The following is a 17,676-nucleotide window of genomic DNA, read 5'->3' on the forward strand; positions in this document are numbered from 1 at the left end:
AAAACAAAACAAAAAACTGAGAGCCAATGGCTAGTTAGATGAGAGCCCCTAATAAACAAAATAAGTGGCCAGTTCCCCCAAACACCCCTATCTCCCCCCCACACACCCCCCGCCCGAGTACTCTGCAATATGGTTATAGATGGTCTTGTATAATCAGGAGTAAGAAAGAAACACCTAAAATTATAAAATACTTTGCTAAGAGTTCCACCCATGTCCTTTCCAATTTCAGGCACCACTTTATCCCTCCACTACGCAGTGGACATCAGACTGCTGTATATCTGCTTTTACACTGCCTTAATACATGCTGCAGATAATGCTCTTTCCATCCCCTACACCATCAAGGATTAGTACCTGACTCTCAAGGGCAGGATGCTTCCCAAGGAGCCAAAGAACCTGCTGACTTCGTGCCACACCATGCCTGCTACTGGGGGTATTTTAAACGCACAGCTCGGTCCTACAGCTTGTGCTGTTATGGTAGTTAGAAATATAACCTTTTTTCACCGAAGGTACAGAGACTACTTCTCCTTCTAGTTTTAAATGTAAATGTAGAACTTGAACCAAGTAAATACCTACTACAGGTTTAGAGCCAAAATAACCAAGCACTGACTGTAATTTTTACTTAAAACTGATATCCCTGAGACAGAGAAAAAAGTGGGTAGAGAGATTTGAGCACTGACAAATGCAAAGAGAAAATCCTTGCCCCGTCGCCTCAAAGGTTTTCCAGTATTACTGTAAATATTAATGTAACAGCAGAACATCTATCATAAGAAAGTCCCCAAAATCCCCAGCTATTAGTTGATTCACCTACACTGGCATGATACGGCAATTCATTGAAACTGCCTGCCAATGTAATATGTCTGACAATGTGTATTTATGAATGTAGAGATTGAAAGATGTCGGCACCACACCAAATCATGAGCAATAATTAATGTCCTTGGATCTTTGTGTTTAAATCATCCAATCGTACTAAACAAAAATCCTTTTCGTACTAAACAAAAATCCTTTTCAGAACACTTATTTCACCTTCTCTTTATCTTGACTGGAAGTACTTTTGGAAAATCCCCCTTGAATTTGTTACTGGTCTTGTTGTATAGAAAGAAATCATTAGTTCCTTAGAAACAACCAGAACATAATACATAAATCATTATATTACATTATAACTAAAGAGCTAGCTATCAATACACCATAGTTTCAAGCAGGGGAGGAAGTAAATATTATAGTGATAGTACTCAAGAAACAAAATCATTAGATAGCATTGAATTGACAACCTTTTCTGAAATTTATGATTGAGCTTTTGTTTGTAATAATTTGAAATCCACACTTTTTAATTAAATCCTATTTTGTACATGGGGAATCTGCCATCTGTATTTCAGCAGTAGACAAGAGCAGTGCCAAGAAAGAAAGAAAGAAAGAAAGGCAGTTTCTAAGTAATTTTGCGGATAAAGGATACAGCTAGACTTAGACATGAAAGAGTTTTCTGTCATTCTAGATCCCAGTGAATTCTTGACTCCCCAGAGTGATTTTAAAAACAGCTGTTTTCTAGTTTAGACAGGACATAGATATCTGAAAATCAGTTCTATATACCCGAATAATTTGTATGGAATGAACCTGGCATGAATAGTACAGAGTAAGCTTAAATAGTATGTGTAAAAAAGATATCATTCTGGGGAAATCAAAATTCCAATAACCTTATTAATTCCCTAGAAACTCTGGGATAACAGTAAAAAAAAAAGCCCTTGATATATAACTTACAAGCCTTTTAATCTTACACAGATGAATCTTACTGTACAATTATATTGCCTTAATAAAAACAGTGCAAACAAATGATTGCAACATTCATTTGCTGGATGCCTGTCCATATTTGTCAAGAGCTTTGCTCATCGGAACATTTTATCTTGAAACAAAATTATCTGTACCATATGTGTTTCTTGATCCTTCCTCACTAATATTCAGTCAAGAAAACTTGAAGTATGGTTTAAACCAGGAAGCACTGAAACAGTAAACATGCCTTTATTTTTCAATCAGCATTTATTTTTATGTTAAAGTGGAATTTTACCTATGAAGTAAAAGGCTAATTGTTTATTTCATTCTATCCTTTACACCTTCGCTGCTGTCAAGTGTATCAAATATATTAAAAAAAAGCAAAAACACAAAAGGGATTTGCTCTTTCAACAAAACAAAGCCATCTGCAGTATAGAAGATACTATCTACATCCTTATACAACCGACTCGAACAGATCAAATCAACAAGAGAAAGTTGCCATGTTAAAAGACATTAATAACTATACTGGAGATGGTAAATCAAGAAAAAACTCATATAGTTAAATAGATTTTTAATTCCTGCCTCCTTTCCAATCAGCCATTTTAATAAATTAAGAAGAAGAAATATAGGATTTTCTAAATTCAAACAAAATTAATAAAGAAATTTACTATGCAAAATCAGACCTAAATTGATCAAGCAGATAATACTGACTGAGATATAACACACATATTTGATATTCTTGTACTGGAACCATACTGGAAGAACTGCCTATCAGGCTTCTGCAGAACACTATATGGTTATTTTCAGTGTTCGGTTGCAAAATTTGACTCTGAACTTTCAAACTGGTGTTATTATTCAGGAAGTTGTCAGGTACTTTTAATACCAGACAGCCACAGTACAGGAAACAGAGAAGTCACCGAGAAGGAAAAACACATTCGAATGATACAGGAAGTTGAATACACTACTTTTCATTAGTAAAAAACAAGCACCGTAAGAATTATTACAACAAATGTTCAAAAGAAAAAAAAAAGTACATATTGTACTCTACAAACTGGCAATACAAACATTAGAGGTCACTGATGATGCAAATTAAAAAAAATTAAGAAGAGGTCACTCAAAGCTTTTTGGTCACTCAAATCATTTAACTGACTGAAACTTTCAGTTTCTGTACAAGTCAAATGAAAATCACTTTGTCTCACTCTTGAAACTTTCATGAGGGTAAGTAAGAGATGCTTGAAGGTTTAATACGAAGTCAATCCAACAGTCTAGTTGACAACTTTGTATATAGTATTAAGAAATACAATAGTATAAACAAAGCAATCTCTGACAAGAATTTCACACAAAAGAAAAACAAAACTGGAAGAAACAGCATGAAAATAGCACAATCCGATAGCAACAGTTCCTACCTGTTCGTAGTGGTAAGTCTGAAGTGATGTAACCTGTATTATTAAATATTGTATTCATTCCCATGAACTGGTCCATTGCAAACATCTATATTGAAAAAGAATATACTCTTCATTACTACACACATTAACAGTTTCATAAAGTAACTTTCAGCAAAGAACTTCAAAGTTCTCTGCAAATATTCAGTATCCAATAAGTAAACATTTTGTATCTAGTTTATTTCTGCATGCAACAGCAATGCCAGCAAAGTTGACGGTAGGGACAAAATTTCAGAATATTACTGCACTGAGCTCAGCACAATTTCTAAGCATTTATTTTGCTTACATGCACTAACAGCTGTTTGTTCAAAAGATCTTAGAGGCCAAATTCTGAAAATGTGACCTTAGATGTCTTGCGCAAGGCCTTGTCAAGAGCCATATGAGTTTTCATTTCAATTTCTGTGATAAAACCCCACCAGACTACATTCTTTATTTAAATACAAGCTCTAATGCAAGAAAACAGTATGCCCTGGTTAAATTGCAGTTTTTGTATTGAACATAAACATGTCTTAATCCGCTGAAATGTTGTCAAGTATAAATCTTCTAAAGTGGAGCAAGCACAAAAGAGAGAATCATCTATTTTTGGAAATTAAGCTGAGTAGAAATGATCTGTTCTTCATTCAGATAAAATTCTCACAATTAAATAATGAAATGACCTAATGAGATCTGGAAGGGTGGCTGAAGAGCCAGACCTTCTGATCTATGCAAGTGAAGGGACATTTTAGTCATCAATATGAATGCAAATCTCACCAAAAATGATATAAAGTGGCCTTTGGGGCATAAGGGGCCTCATTTTCAGATCATGTCCAATGCCCACAACAGGAAGAATTTCAGAGCAAGTGTCCCAGGCAGACAGGGCGTAACAATGAGTATGGTTTTCAACTGCTTCTTGCAAACAGGCCTGGCTTTCCTTCTCACTTTAGCCATTTCACCAGTGGCGAGGTACTTCACAGATCATGTAAAGACCAGCTTAGAGAAAAAAATAAAAGCTAGATTCCCCTCAAATCTTATTTCTGCCAATAGCTGAATGCATTTAAATTTACTTGTTTTGAGGTCTAGGAAATGACAGAACAGCATGACAGGAAGGCAACACAGAGAGCTAGAATAGAATAGAGTGATATTGAAAATACACAAATATAATACACTTACTTGGGGATCTGACACTCCCATAATATAGGGATCTTCTCCTGCCATTTTAAGTCCTGAAACACAAGAAGAATTATCAGAACTCTCATTTTTTTTCGAAGTGGAGCAATTGAAAAGGATGAAAACTGTTAGAGCTAGAAGGTCCACCTCTGACCCATCCTGATTTACCTACAACGTTAATGATTTCTAAAATAGCCTTAAAATTCCCCAGAATTTGCAAGGGTTAGGGACAGGAGATGCTACAGAGAGGGTCTTCCATTGCCTGCTCCCAAGCAACTCAAAACTCCTGATATCAAAGTCCTGAAGTCAACATTTACTGCAACTTCATTTAAATTAGGAATTAATTTGTTTCTGCCTTTACCCTGCCTATTCTGTTGTTGGAGTTCAGACAGAATCATCATCATAGTTCAGCAAAGACAGCACTCTGCATTTTTATCCAATAAGACAACATAAGAGCATTAATGAATTAATTGTTTCTTGTAAAGTACTGCTAAATGCAAGATTAGGATCCCCAAGAAAGAACATTCAATATATTTTTCTTTAAATAAAGAGCCAAACATTGACTAATTTTAACACCTTAATTTCCTGAGGTCCACAAGTGCTTGGTACCAAAATATCTTTAGTGCTGATAGTGATAATTATGACTGTACAATGTACGTAACCCCCTCTCACGGGTCTTGCTGGACCAGTGAGAAACTGTAGCCTGCCTTATCTTTCCAGGGGACATAATGGCAAGCCAGCAGCAGAACCTGGAATTTTTCTTAGGAATTTTCGAGGTCTATTATAAAAGAGAAGTGTTATTTCCCTGTGTGTAAATATTATTGAAAGAATTACAATTTCATTTGTGTTGATCTTACTGAAAAGGGCTCTCCAAGGGCATATCTGAAAAATAACCAGAGTGACAATTTCAGGAGACTCATGTCTTCGTGCATGCAGACACCCTAAATAAGGGTAGTAACTAATAAAAGATACAAATGTGTTGCTAGCACTCATATTCCACTACAGTGAACATGAACCACGTTTTCCAGCAAAGCAGAGCAACCTGTGAAAACCTACAGCCCTACGGAAGAGAGTAGCAAGCAAGCAGTAAACCAGTACAGAAAAACTGAGTCACCATGTACCCTCTACAGGAATTAGAAAGGCAGCTATCAAGAAGATAATTGGAATACTTAGGTACTTCACTTTGACAGAGACAAAGCTCCAAAGACAAGATAGAGCCACCCATTCCACACAAGCAGAAAATGGAAGAAAATTTTAAATGGTGAAATAGGAGGCACTTAATACACAGATGACTTCCAGCAAAGAGGTCTGTGAAGGTAAAAGTATTTTTGAACCTAGAATATAAAAGTGCTTGCTCATTTATAATTCAAGTTTAGACAGAAATATCTACTAGATAATACTCAGTTGCAGTATTTGAGTAAATATTAAATATTTGGTCATAAGATTTCAGGCAAAAATGGGTAGTAGATATAACGAGCAGCCACAGTCACCCATGCTGTACCTCATTACCTAATACATCAGGACTTCAGCAATATAAACACCAGTCAACCACCTTGCTTCAGAAAGCACATTATGCACAGAATTATTTTCATGAATAATTTGATATTATTACCAATCTTTATAGAAAAAATTAACAAAGGCATTTGTAATGAAACCTGCAGTATAGAATTAACTTTACTAAGATGTGTTTCACTGACATCTCAGTTCCATAAAAGAAACAAACAAATATATTGCTTATCACCAAGTGACAAGCTATTGAAATCACTGAATCTGTAATTCAGTTTTTGGCAAACACTTCCCAACTAAAGCTGTAGGTGTTATGGTAAATAACCTGAGGACCTCAACATTTTTTAGGAAGCATCAGGGTATACCCACTGATGCACACTGATTAGGTAACAAGTGCAAATGCCGGTTCTCTTCTGCACAAGAGAATAAAAACTGGCCCTAAAAGCCTTGTTTTGTGATCTCCTATATTTAATCACTGTTTCATGGGTCACATAAGCAAAATTGTTTCAAAATACCTAAAATACCTAGATAACAGTAATTACACATGTTCAGGAAACAAAGCTTCTGAGGAGCCAAGATCAATAGCATCTGCCCACTTCCCAGATCGCTGATTGCATGTTTTTTTGCAAGCCTTTCAAACAAGCATCTCCCAGCTTTAACTGTAAACCTAACACGATAGATTTCCCAACATATGCCACCATCTTTGCCCTATTCTGGTTTCTTGGACTGCCTCGCTCCTGGTCCAGCAGAACCCTGTGGGGGAAGGTTTGCACACCTGCTCTGCTGCTTCCTGGTCATATTTACTGTGATGTGCTACATGACTTCAAAGTGGAAAAATACCACAGAGGCAGTATTTCTGAAAACTCTTCATTTAAAGACCCCGATACCAAAATTCAGGCAGAAATGTCACCTATGTCTGTCAGAACCTGTCTTTCAAAATTCACCTGATCAAAACTGTCATTTCTGTTGTTTTGGCTAATGCAGTGAACAACAATGTCCCAAGAGCAAAACTGCAGTCACTGGAGATGAGAAGCAGCAGTGAGATACCTGCACAGTGCCTAGCTGCTCTAGGTGGGTAGTAAGGAGTTTGTAATGAGATATTAAGCCCAATCTCTCTGGCACCAAAAGCACAGGTGTCTCTTACTTAAGCTCGTTTGTGTTCAGCAGTCAGCTGCAGTGCTTCAGGGAAAGGTTAAAGACATTCTCCCTGGCATGACTGCTAAGCCAGTTTAATATAAACATGAGATGATTTAGATGTGCAAATATATGGCTTTGTGTATGTAAACTGACACTCGAGTGCCGTTGCAGGGCCTAGACAAAAATTAACCCAGCAGTTTAAAATGACCTCTCTAAATGACTGAGAGCACTCTCTGTTGCATTACATGCTTTGTCCTCTTTGAAAGCCAAATAACAAAAAAGTTCCAGGAGTATTACCTCCAAATTAGCATTTTTTTTGCTTCAGATTTATTAGTTATCAAATCTCTAACCTTCCTCTTCTTGCAAAAATAAATAAATAAATAAAGCAAATCTAGGAAGTGTCAATAACATGATAAAAAAGAAAGAGAATCAGACCCAAGCATTAAAGACAGAGCTTAACACACATAGTACAGCTTTTGATTGCCCTCTTCCCTTACTGTGTCAATTTCTGCACACCTTCACTGCATGCACAAAGTGATAAGATTAGCATCTGCCATGAGTAGCTGTGTTCACTCGCCTTATGCAGAGAGTTACTCAGGCTGTACCATGGCTCAGAAATTGTTTTTATCCAAGCTATATGCACCTTAGAAAAGACAGGTCAAAACTGCATCTCCCTCATTTGAAGATGACCTGGATTGAAATCATTTTGTGGGAGTTCACCTTGTCATATATGCCTGGTCCCCACAAAATCTCCAGTTCCCCAAAACTACACTGCAAACTCAAATCTACATTAAAAAAATACCCCTCCACCTGCAGACCACAGCCAACCACAACATTCTCCACCCTGGAGATCCTCTGAAGTCTTTCAGATAATGGGGCCCAGGAAACTAAATGTTTCAAGTCGCTGTATTTTTAGTGTGGCTATTCAAAGATGGGTAAAGGAACCTCAGGTAGGCCCTAACACGATGGGCAACCCTAATATCCAGCTAAATCTGTTTAAAACCACAGAGCTGGGCTTGCAGAGGGAATTTAAGTATGCGTAGGCATGTGTGTGCACTTTTCTTTTCTCCCCACAGTGGCTCTTTTTCTTGTGAAAAATGTTAGAAAAAGAGAAAATAAATAAATAATAATTAAAAAAAATATGAAGATATATGTACATACACATATATGGAAGCTGATGGGCCGACCAGGAGAACATAACGGCAGCTACTTGGCCTCACTGCTCCTCGTTAATAACTGCATAACACCAGGCACAAGTAGCCACAGTTGGGAGAACATGCATTCATTTATTGTTTTCTGAATATTTGTTTTAAAGCTTCACATGGATCAGGCACTTAAACTGGAAATATCATAATTCATGTGGGAACGCTCTCATCCAGGAATGTGATTCCTCATTTCTGTTTATCTCCAGCATTTGATTTCAGGGCCCTTTTCTGCTGTTCTCAAACGTCCACTGTGTTTAACTACCTTTTTTTTTTCTTTTTTTTTTTTTTTTTTCCCAAATAAATAAATAAAGTAAGATAGGCTTTTCAACCAACTTTTGTTAGCACCCTGATTATTTGGAGGCCAGGTCTTTCCCTCCGTTGTTTCTCTTCAACTTTCCAGCCTGAATTTTCCAATAAGGTAAACCATTTTCCTCTTTGATGCCAATATCCAACTGACAAACATAGAATGGGACATTTCCCCTACTACCTTTGCACAGACAAGCATAACCCGATGCAAACTTCTTCGTCAATGAGGAATAAAACTCCAATGTCTGATCCAGATACTAACAGTCCAGTAATTTCAGAAAACATTTCTATTCATCTCACCCAGCAGCTGCACGCCTGTTAAAAAACTAAGACTTCAGATCTCATTCTTTTTTCTTTCTACCTGTGTTCTCCTAACACTAGCTGGGATAAAACTTGAACAATCTATACACGAACAGTTTGGGATGACTTCTTATTCCTCCCAACAGGAAATAAAATCATTTGAATATTACCCTAATACCTGCAACACCCCCAAGCTCCCAGCTCCAAAGGAAACTTGAGGTTTAGTCTCCCAAATCTGAACAGTCATATTTTGAATTGTGCTAGTAAACTTACACTTGAAGCTAACACTTTGTATGGGACCAGAAGAAAAAAAAAAATATATGCTTCCTTTCCCAGACCTTCAAAGAGGCACGATAAGCAGGTCTCTACTTTTCACCTATGTTCTTTGAATCTGAATTTATTTTTTCTTTAATCAGGTTGAAGAAACAAAGGATGAAGTTTCACCAATATCTCTATCCCACAAAGACTTGCCTCATCATAAGAGGGTAATGCCTGGTGAAAACTCTTAACAACCACTCAGCTCTTAAATTCTCTGTACTTAGAGCCAACCAACCAAAATAAAAGCTTAAAAACGAATGTGATGTAATACCCATTATAACCTCAGAAAATGAATGCAAAAGACTAGCATTAAGGTATTTGCCTGATGTGTTTTAAAATACTCAACTCATCAACATCAACTCATTCTTTCTAAAACTTGCCCTTTATTTTTTTAATTAGTTTATCATAAAGATTGAGTTCAGGACAGATTAATATTTTATAGAAGAGGTTATAGCACTAGAGGTTATAGCACTAATCAGATTAACAGGGCAGGAGTTAATAAGACAGTCTGTAAAAGGCAGACTGAGGATGTGTGTGTTAGTGGATCATGATTTTTAATACTCAGGGATTGTTACAGTCCTGAACTGGAATTAGCCTGACAGTATAAAGAAACTTCTATGTTGAAGAACACCTATCTCCTAGGAGATATTTTTACATACAAGATCTACCTCTTCTCACTTTTTAAGGCTGGGATTCAGAAGGCAAAAGAAGCTTCAAAACAAGAGAAACTCAACTATTACACTTAACTGGCTTGATATATGGAAAGCACAATTCCTTCTGCACGTTTTCTAGCAGTGTGTTTTTTCTCTTTAATTTGGCTTTCATTGTAATTTACCTGTTAAAAATAAACTTCAACTGGACACAATGAAAATTCACTGTGGTTATGCTCTTAGCCTGTTTATTTTGTTTATGCAAAACAGAGAAAAATAAGGATGAAGGAGAGGCAAAGACCTTTGAGTTTTATGCGTATTATGTCATAAGTATATTTGTGCTACATCAGGACGATGAAACACAGCAGACAACGATGGCAGAGAACTGTATTTTTATGAGGCATCAAGTTTTCTGAAATCTTGTAACAGTTCTGAAATACTGAGGTAGAAACACTAACCACCATACTACACATTCTCTACAACGTGTTTCACCTGGTATTGTTCACCCCTCTATTTCTTTTAGCAGTAACTATCCATCCTTGAGCCTCACTCTTCTATCAGCTGCAAACCAATCTGCATTCAGATCCGCATTTCCCAAACAAAAAAGTAGGGAATGTATTGCACAATAAAGACACTGCGAGCTGCTGGGCGAGGGCTGGAGCCAGGACAAGAGCTGCAGTGAGATGATTTTGGCTAGAGCAAGAGCAGGCTGCTCGGACAGACCAGAGATACTGATCTCAAGCCTTCATTGCTACAGTGCCATAGAGCAGGGACGCTGCCTCCTCCAAGCTCCTGGACACCTCCTCCCAGCTTATTTCCCTTGTAACCCACTATTTTCCCCCGAAATACAACCCCCAGGGGCACAGCTCAAGGGCAAAAGCCTTTGGGGTAGAACATAGCCTTAAAGAAGCACGGGGTGGGGAGGGAGAAAGGAAGTTTGAGACCTGCTGTCTTCTGCCTCTGCACAAAATTGTGGCCTGTACATATATACACAGGTCTTCTAACACTTCTGAGCGGGGCCATGAACCTGCAACAGCTATGTGAACAACCTTTATTTTTCATAGCTTAAGCCATGTATGTTCTTCTAATCACTTTAAACCTTTAAGGCTGAATAAAATATGCTTTTCTTAACAAAAATGGGATTTGTTTCTGCTAAAAGCAATGTAACAACAGCAGGAATATTGTACAGGCGGGATTCCAAGCAGTTGCTGGCATTTTGAACGTGTATTGTCCAAACCTGCTTAAAGCAGGTCTACACAGCTAGGCTCCGACAGCTGTTAGCTACCAGCATCTCGCACTTCCATCACTGCTGCCGTGAGCGGAGCTGCTGCAGAAAAAGAGTTTCCAAGGGGTGAGTGTGGGGAAGCTGGGGAGGGAGAAAAAAAGAAGAGGGAAAAGCCCCTCCCAATAAAGCAAAATCTTAATACAAAAAAGGTTTTATCAATGGTTATTTTATTTACATTCTCAACTACTCATTTTGTTTGCCTCCATGATAATAAATTATACTGTTCCTGAAGTCCCTGGGCAAAGGTTAAGACTGGACTGAATATTTATCATTTAGATGAATAATGTCTTGAGGCACATGCATGAAAAATAGTGAAAATGCAAGCTGTAGACATGTACACATTTTTCCAAAGGAAGAAAAAAAAAAAAAAAGTGTGCTACAGAAAAGCAATCCCCTGGATTATTCAAAACCAGGGGTGATTAACAGCTACAGTGTTCTGTAACATGCCAAATGTTCTGAAACAGAACCAAAATACTATGGGAACATCAGGCATACTTTCACTCACATTATTGGTATAGATGTCAAACAGACAGGAAAGAAAAAGAATTTCAAAACCTGTGAAAGTAGTTGCTGGCTTGCTTGAGTTGACAAGAAGCACAAACAATTAGTTTTATTTTTTAAATGGATTTTAAGTCAACAAAATTGACTTAAATTTGAAGTTTGCTTTTAATGTTACAAAATTACTAATATTTCTTTATTTCTTCATCTCCCATCTATGGCTTCAATACCGGGGGCCAGCAGGCTGTTCTGAGGAAACTGTTCTCAGTGTAAAAATCATCAATGCTCATCAATTTCCGCCAAAGCAGCATATGTAAGCTGTATTTCTTATTTCCTTCAGCTAATACAGAGATATAAGCCAGGAATAAAGATTTCAGTATAAGCTGTCAGTAGTGAGAGAAGGTTTGTGCAGAGGCTTTTTGCTTTGTTGTTAATCACAGACACTACTTTCCTCTGTGGATTTATTTGTAGACTGCTGCAGCAACACTAGCTAACACAAAAGGACACTATAGGACCTGTGTTTTTTTTCCTCTAGTATACCAGCACACTTTGCCTCCTCTTGTTATTAATTAGGTCTGCTTATTATTTCCGGTTCCTTATTATTTCCTGGGTGGGACCTGGGAGTTGTGTACATTTTCTCAATTAAAAAACTGTAAAATTTTTAAAATATTTTCAAAGATGTATTATTGGGCAACAGTATAAAAACTGCCAAACGCTTAGGAAATGAAAATGAACACAGAATTAAAGAGATTTCAAATGAGTGTGATGCTTTGAATCAGAAATTTTTGGTGCAGAATTACTGTAGGAAATCTAGAGTGAGAATTATTGACCCAAATGACCACTGTATTTAAATAAAAAAGGATAGCGTGAGGAAACGTATTTGGCAAATACTAACTGGTTTATGTGAATGGCTCTTTTATTAAGGATCTTTATGACTGATTTTTTTTTTTCAGAAATATTTTAATCATTTACTTTAATAGCAAACTAGCAAGGCAAGAGTAAACAATGATACCCTAAACACAAACTGTTTTTTCAGGACACTGTTAGAATAACATTAAAATATTTTTATTAAAACACATTCAAAGCAATTTAAACCAAAGGAATAAACAGTATTCAAATACAGCAGAGTTTGTTTGTCACATATGTATAATGCTAAGTATATGTAAAACCAGTGAGGTTCGACACAAAACAACTCTAACTACACTGTATTTCAGCCACACGGGGTGATAAAGTTACTTGAACTAACCCAAAAATCATGTTAAAATGCTGTTACTGTTTGCTGAAGATTAAAAAGAACCACTGAATGTACTTTAGAAATAGCTCTAGTGCATACAAAACTGTTCACCTAAGTCAAATTCTGACTTCAGGAGCCCATACGCACATAAGCCTTAAGTGCAATGAATCATCAGTATTGAAGGGCAAGCCTTTTCCTTTCTGGGGAGAGAAGAGCAGTGTTTCTCAGAAGCTAGGTAACCAGTAAAGCCAGGATTTCAGAGATCTGGTTCACAGAAGGCTTGCAGCATCACCAGATATTTTCATATGGGTTCTGGCATCTTACTGAAGACACAGTCCCACATTTAAAGACCAACAGCTGCAAAAGAGGGCTCAGAAAATAGCACAGGCTGTTACCGCTGCAATTACCAAAGCAAGTTAAGGGATTCTCAGCATCTCTTTGGTTACAAACAGCCCCTGAAAACACACCATGGCAGAAATGGTCCGTGAACTAAGCGACACAGCAGGCAGAACCACTGAGGTAAAACCAAGGGCAGCACCGCTGCAGTTATGCCCGAGAGCCCTGCCTTGGAAAGGTCCCAGTTCTGCTTTCCTTTTGGCTTGAATCTCCAGCTGCAAAGCGGTCACTGAGGCTTATCGGGTTTGTGTTTTACAAAGAAATAAGACTCCTTCAGCCTTCATCTTCTACAGCAGGCTATAATGTAACAACAACAACAAAACAACTAAACTAATGAGACTTGAAAAAGACTGCTCACTTTGTTTTTGTCATTTGTGCTAAAATTTGTCCATAAGTGTGCAAGCACAGATAAATACAATCTTCAAAGCAATGAAACCCAAAACACAAACACCCAAGGCCTACTTCATCTGCAATACCAGTACAGTACAGATTGCTTTAAGGACTGAACGAAATATACAAGTATTTTAGCTTAGCTAATTCTGTGTTTTAAATGAAGAGGAAAAAAAAAAAAAGTCTGGCACTGCTTTTCAAAAGAACATGAAAGTTGAAAGGGGAAAAAATGCTAGTAGTAGCAACAGTAACTTCCTCCCCACACATGGTCTGTCAGCTCCACCTAAATCCTACACAAAGGATTTTACCTTGAGACCAGAATCATTTGAAACATCTTTCAAGGCCTTACTTCTAGAACTGTCAACACTGCTTCAGTAGCATATCTGCTTAGATGAATTCACTGCCAGCGATCCACTGGATCAAAAATTAGATGCAAACTTAGTGCCTGGCTGACCTAAGGGCACAATCAATGACAGCTGTAATTATGATGTTATAAATGCAGAACTTTATAAAAGAATCACAGTTCCTTTACTGGCCATCAAATCACAACTTCCACTTGTAAAAATCCTGTGCCAGCCAGAAGTGACCAAGACCTGAATTTCTTTTTCACCATTTAACCTGAAACTTTATCTCCTCTTTGCTTTATAATAGCTGTGTTATTTTGTGTCTGAGAGACCACAAAAAAAGCTACCAATATGTTGAAAAAAATATTTAAACCAACTTTAGGCTTTCCTTTAGTTGCTTAAGGAAATGAATTTCCTAAATTAAGATGTATTTGTCTGACAAAAGAGTTGGCAAACATTTACAGCACCAAAAGGTAGGAAGACTTTAGGGAATTTTTGAAGAGATCCATGAAAACACAAAACAACTAACCAGAATCTCTGAAAACTGCAGAAAGTTCTGAACAACAGCTGCACCAGAAAGCCTACTGTAAGTTAGTAAATATATACATATATTGTTTTTCCACTCTATCTTCACAGCTTCAATGCAACATTTACCATGCATGCATGTAACTATTAAGGGAGACTTAAGCTTTCTAGTCAGCAGAGAGAATCCCTGACAGTGAAGACTCATGGGCCTGCAGACTTGGCTCCTCTCCTTCCAGTGTCACCAGTGATGATAAGAAGGTAACATGAACCCCTAGCTGCACTTATTTTTGGACCCTGCATGTATTCCTGAGATAGCAGCATGGGAAGGTTTTGGGAAAACGCAGTGATGAAGAAGAGGATCTTTTTTTTTTTTTTTTTTCATGAAACCCCCCCAAATATCTATTAATGAGCAAAGTTGAATCAGTTACATTTATTTGTAGGTGCCCACTACTCGAATCACCTAACGCCACCTCAACAAGGAAGTACATTTACAATTATCATTAAAATGTATTTTAAAAGTGAAATACATAGTAACATTGAGAACAATTTCTATTTTTCAATAAGTGAGGCACAAAATTTTAGAACATGCATAAAAATGAAGTACTGCTCTCTGCTCCCCCCCCTTGCCTTCTCCCAAGATTACCTTTTTTCCTCTCCCAGCACACTTTTACAGCAAACTTTCTGATTCCAGAATACAAACTGCAAAAACATCACGAAGGCACTGACTGAACTAAGTGTCTACAGTTAGGAAGTTTATCTGCTACAACATCATTTTTTAAAAAGACACCCAACGTGACATGAAATGAAACAAAGCCATTCAGTTTTACAACCTTAACTCTTCAAAGCACTCTCATTACTCACAAGAGGAAACAATTTCATTTTAATGACTGCACTGTTGATTGACATTTCTTTCTCGAAAAAAAGGGACAGAGGGTGGAAGAAAGAAAAAGGATTTTCCCCTTTCTGCTTCAAATAATTTAACCTGAAATACTAGCAGGTCTGGCATGTATCTCAGCACTGAGATTCCTTGAAATCTCTACAGCAACCTCTTGAAAACACTCGGTGGCAGATCCTGACAGCAGCATTTCAGCAGGTGTGTCGGTCCAATTAGTGAGCCACAAAAGTTTACAGAACAGAGGGCCTGCCTCTGGATCGCTTCAGGCTTCTTTTTCCTCTTTCATTTTCTCAATTAAACTGTAGTCATTTCTGTAGATTACAAAACACTGCAGACAGGATGACGTCTTTGAATGACGTCTGGGCTAATGCTTTCCTCGAATGGGCAGCTACACTCTCTTTTGAAATAATGGGATACTTTGACTAAAATATTATTGCAAAAACTTCCCAGTACATGGCCTATGGACTCAACGTGAATAGAAATGAAGAGCTGTTAAGACTACGTATTTTCAACCCTTCTCTTTGAGCTTGACAGCGGTGGCGTAGCACCTTAAATGCTGCACAGCATAGGGTGGTGAGGGAGAGTTAATCCACCAAATATTTTATTTCTGAAAAGAGGACTTCTGAAGCACAAAACTAAACATGCGAAAGATAACAGGCTCCTTAAAGCCTTAAAATCGGTTTTTCTTTCAAAACACTGTCCTTTAGCATAGAGCTGGAGCATTTTTAGACAGGAAGGTGAAACGCAGTGCCAAGTTCCAAGGCTCTCCAGTCTACGAAGCCTTACCCAGCGAACGCTTAGGGACAACAACTGCTTATTCGCATGAAATTACCTAGCAGTGCACTGATAGCGGCCAAGCAGCAAACAGCTCATCTCTCAGGGAACAAAGCTCCGTTTTAGGCGAGCACGAAGGAAGCCGAGAGCACCTCGCTGCAAGCACACAGCACCGGCCGCTCCGCCGAGCAGGCTTCGGGCTTAGCGCCACCCTACAACCCCCCCGCCCGTACCTTCCGAGGAGGACGAAGCTCCTCGGAGGTCTCCCACCCCGCACCAACCACTTACCGGAGCTGCCGCCTTCCCGATCCGGCGCAGGCACGGCGAGGGCCGGCGCCCTGGGCAGGAACTCCGCCGCAGGAAGCGGGAGGTGCCTCTGGCCCCCGCCTTCCCCTTTCGCCCCGGGGCGGCGGCGACCCCGCTCCGTGAAGGGAAAAGGGTCCCTCAGCGCCGCGCCATGGAGCCTCCCCCCCCGCTTCCCCGGACTTTCCCCCCGCCCCAGCGGCGAGGGCAGCCGAGCGGCACCGGCCCGAGCGGCCGCAGCCTCCCCGCCCCTGCCCGCCGGGCTTCCTGGCTGGAAATTCCCGCTGACGCTCACGGGGAGGGAGGAGCGGGGCGGCCGTTGGGCGGGAGCGGCCGTTGGGGGCGGCCGTTGGGGGTGCTGCTTGCCCGCCACCTGCCCGCGGGAGGGAGTTGGGAGTGTAGCCTGCGTTTTTTATTTATTTATTTATACGGGATTCGCGTAGTTTTGTGTCGAAGCAGGCGTTCTCACCGGTTAAAGCCCGTGAAATAGCACCCACCGTCAGTAACGTACTAGTTTTAGTAGTGCGTAGCCAGGTCTCCCAGACGCGTGTCGCCATGGTTGAAGAAAGGCAGCCAGTACCGCGTTTAACTGCTCACAGACATTATGCGAAATAATCCGAACATCCTTTCACTGAGTCTTAAGCCTCCCATTTGCTAAGGGTGAAGAGCATCTCAGATCAGCAGCCAGCATGGCTCACCTGAGGTAAGTTAGTCCAAAAATTCATCAGCACATCAGAGAAGCACCTGTGAGGGGCTCCTGTTATGCCAGGGCCACATGAGACCTCACCAGTTATTTACCTCAGAATTCAGTGACACTAACAAAAAAAAGTCATAAACGATGAGAAAAGTTAAAGAACAAAACAAAAAAATACATACACACAAGAAAAGCAATGCTATAAATGAGATGATGCAACTATTTCTTGTATTGAAACAAGGGACTTCTATCCAGAACAAAAACTGAGTCAAAAGAAACAAGGTGAAATCGTAACCTGTTGAATGAATTGAGAAGGAAAAAAAAGTGTTGGTTTTTTATTATTATTATTTTTATTATTTAAACCAGAGAGTTATTACATCCTTATCTTTAACACCATATATATAATTCAGTCATGTCACAAATGGAGACTGTGCTGCTGAACACCTCCTGCCTGACCATGTGTTAACTGATTTCACCCGTGGCAAAGGAGTAAATTCAGACGTCAATGCTGTGCAGTATATCTCTGGGTAGGAATGGAGACACGCTTGTTTGAAATTGGTACTGAGG

At 39.0% G+C, this 17,676-nt stretch overlaps 2 protein-coding genes across 5 annotated transcripts in view; one reads left to right on the plus strand and one right to left on the minus strand.

Annotated features, from left to right (window-relative positions):
- The window catches only part of NFKB1 (nuclear factor kappa B subunit 1), a 57,101-nt gene extending 40,399 nt beyond the window's left edge, over positions 1-16,702 (minus strand). For 3 of the 4 annotated variants that reach the window (XM_035326338.1, XM_035326337.1, XM_035326340.1), the window contains exons 1-3: positions 15,426-15,543; positions 4,353-4,405; positions 3,168-3,252 (exon numbers count right to left, since the gene is read on the minus strand). In XM_035326338.1, coding sequence (XP_035182229.1) covers positions 3,168-3,252; positions 4,353-4,405; positions 15,426-15,528 — 241 coding nt within the window. In that variant the 5' untranslated portion in view covers positions 15,529-15,543. Of the gene's footprint in view, positions 1-3,167; positions 3,253-4,352; positions 4,407-15,425; positions 15,544-16,402 lie in introns of those variants that run through there. The other variant, XM_035326339.1, reaches the window with a different exon arrangement.
- Positions 16,703-17,000: 298 nt separating this feature from the next.
- Positions 17,001-17,676, plus strand: part of SLC39A8 (solute carrier family 39 member 8) — a 60,031-nt gene continuing 59,355 nt past the window's right edge. The window contains exon 1 of the mRNA XM_035325921.1: positions 17,001-17,118. The gene's annotated coding sequence lies outside the window, so the exon portion shown is untranslated. The remainder of the gene's footprint in view (positions 17,119-17,676) is intronic.

The sequence above is a fragment of the Oxyura jamaicensis genome, chromosome 4, assembly GCF_011077185.1.
Source record: "Oxyura jamaicensis isolate SHBP4307 breed ruddy duck chromosome 4, BPBGC_Ojam_1.0, whole genome shotgun sequence".
Lineage (NCBI taxonomy): Eukaryota > Metazoa > Chordata > Aves > Anseriformes > Anatidae > Oxyura > Oxyura jamaicensis.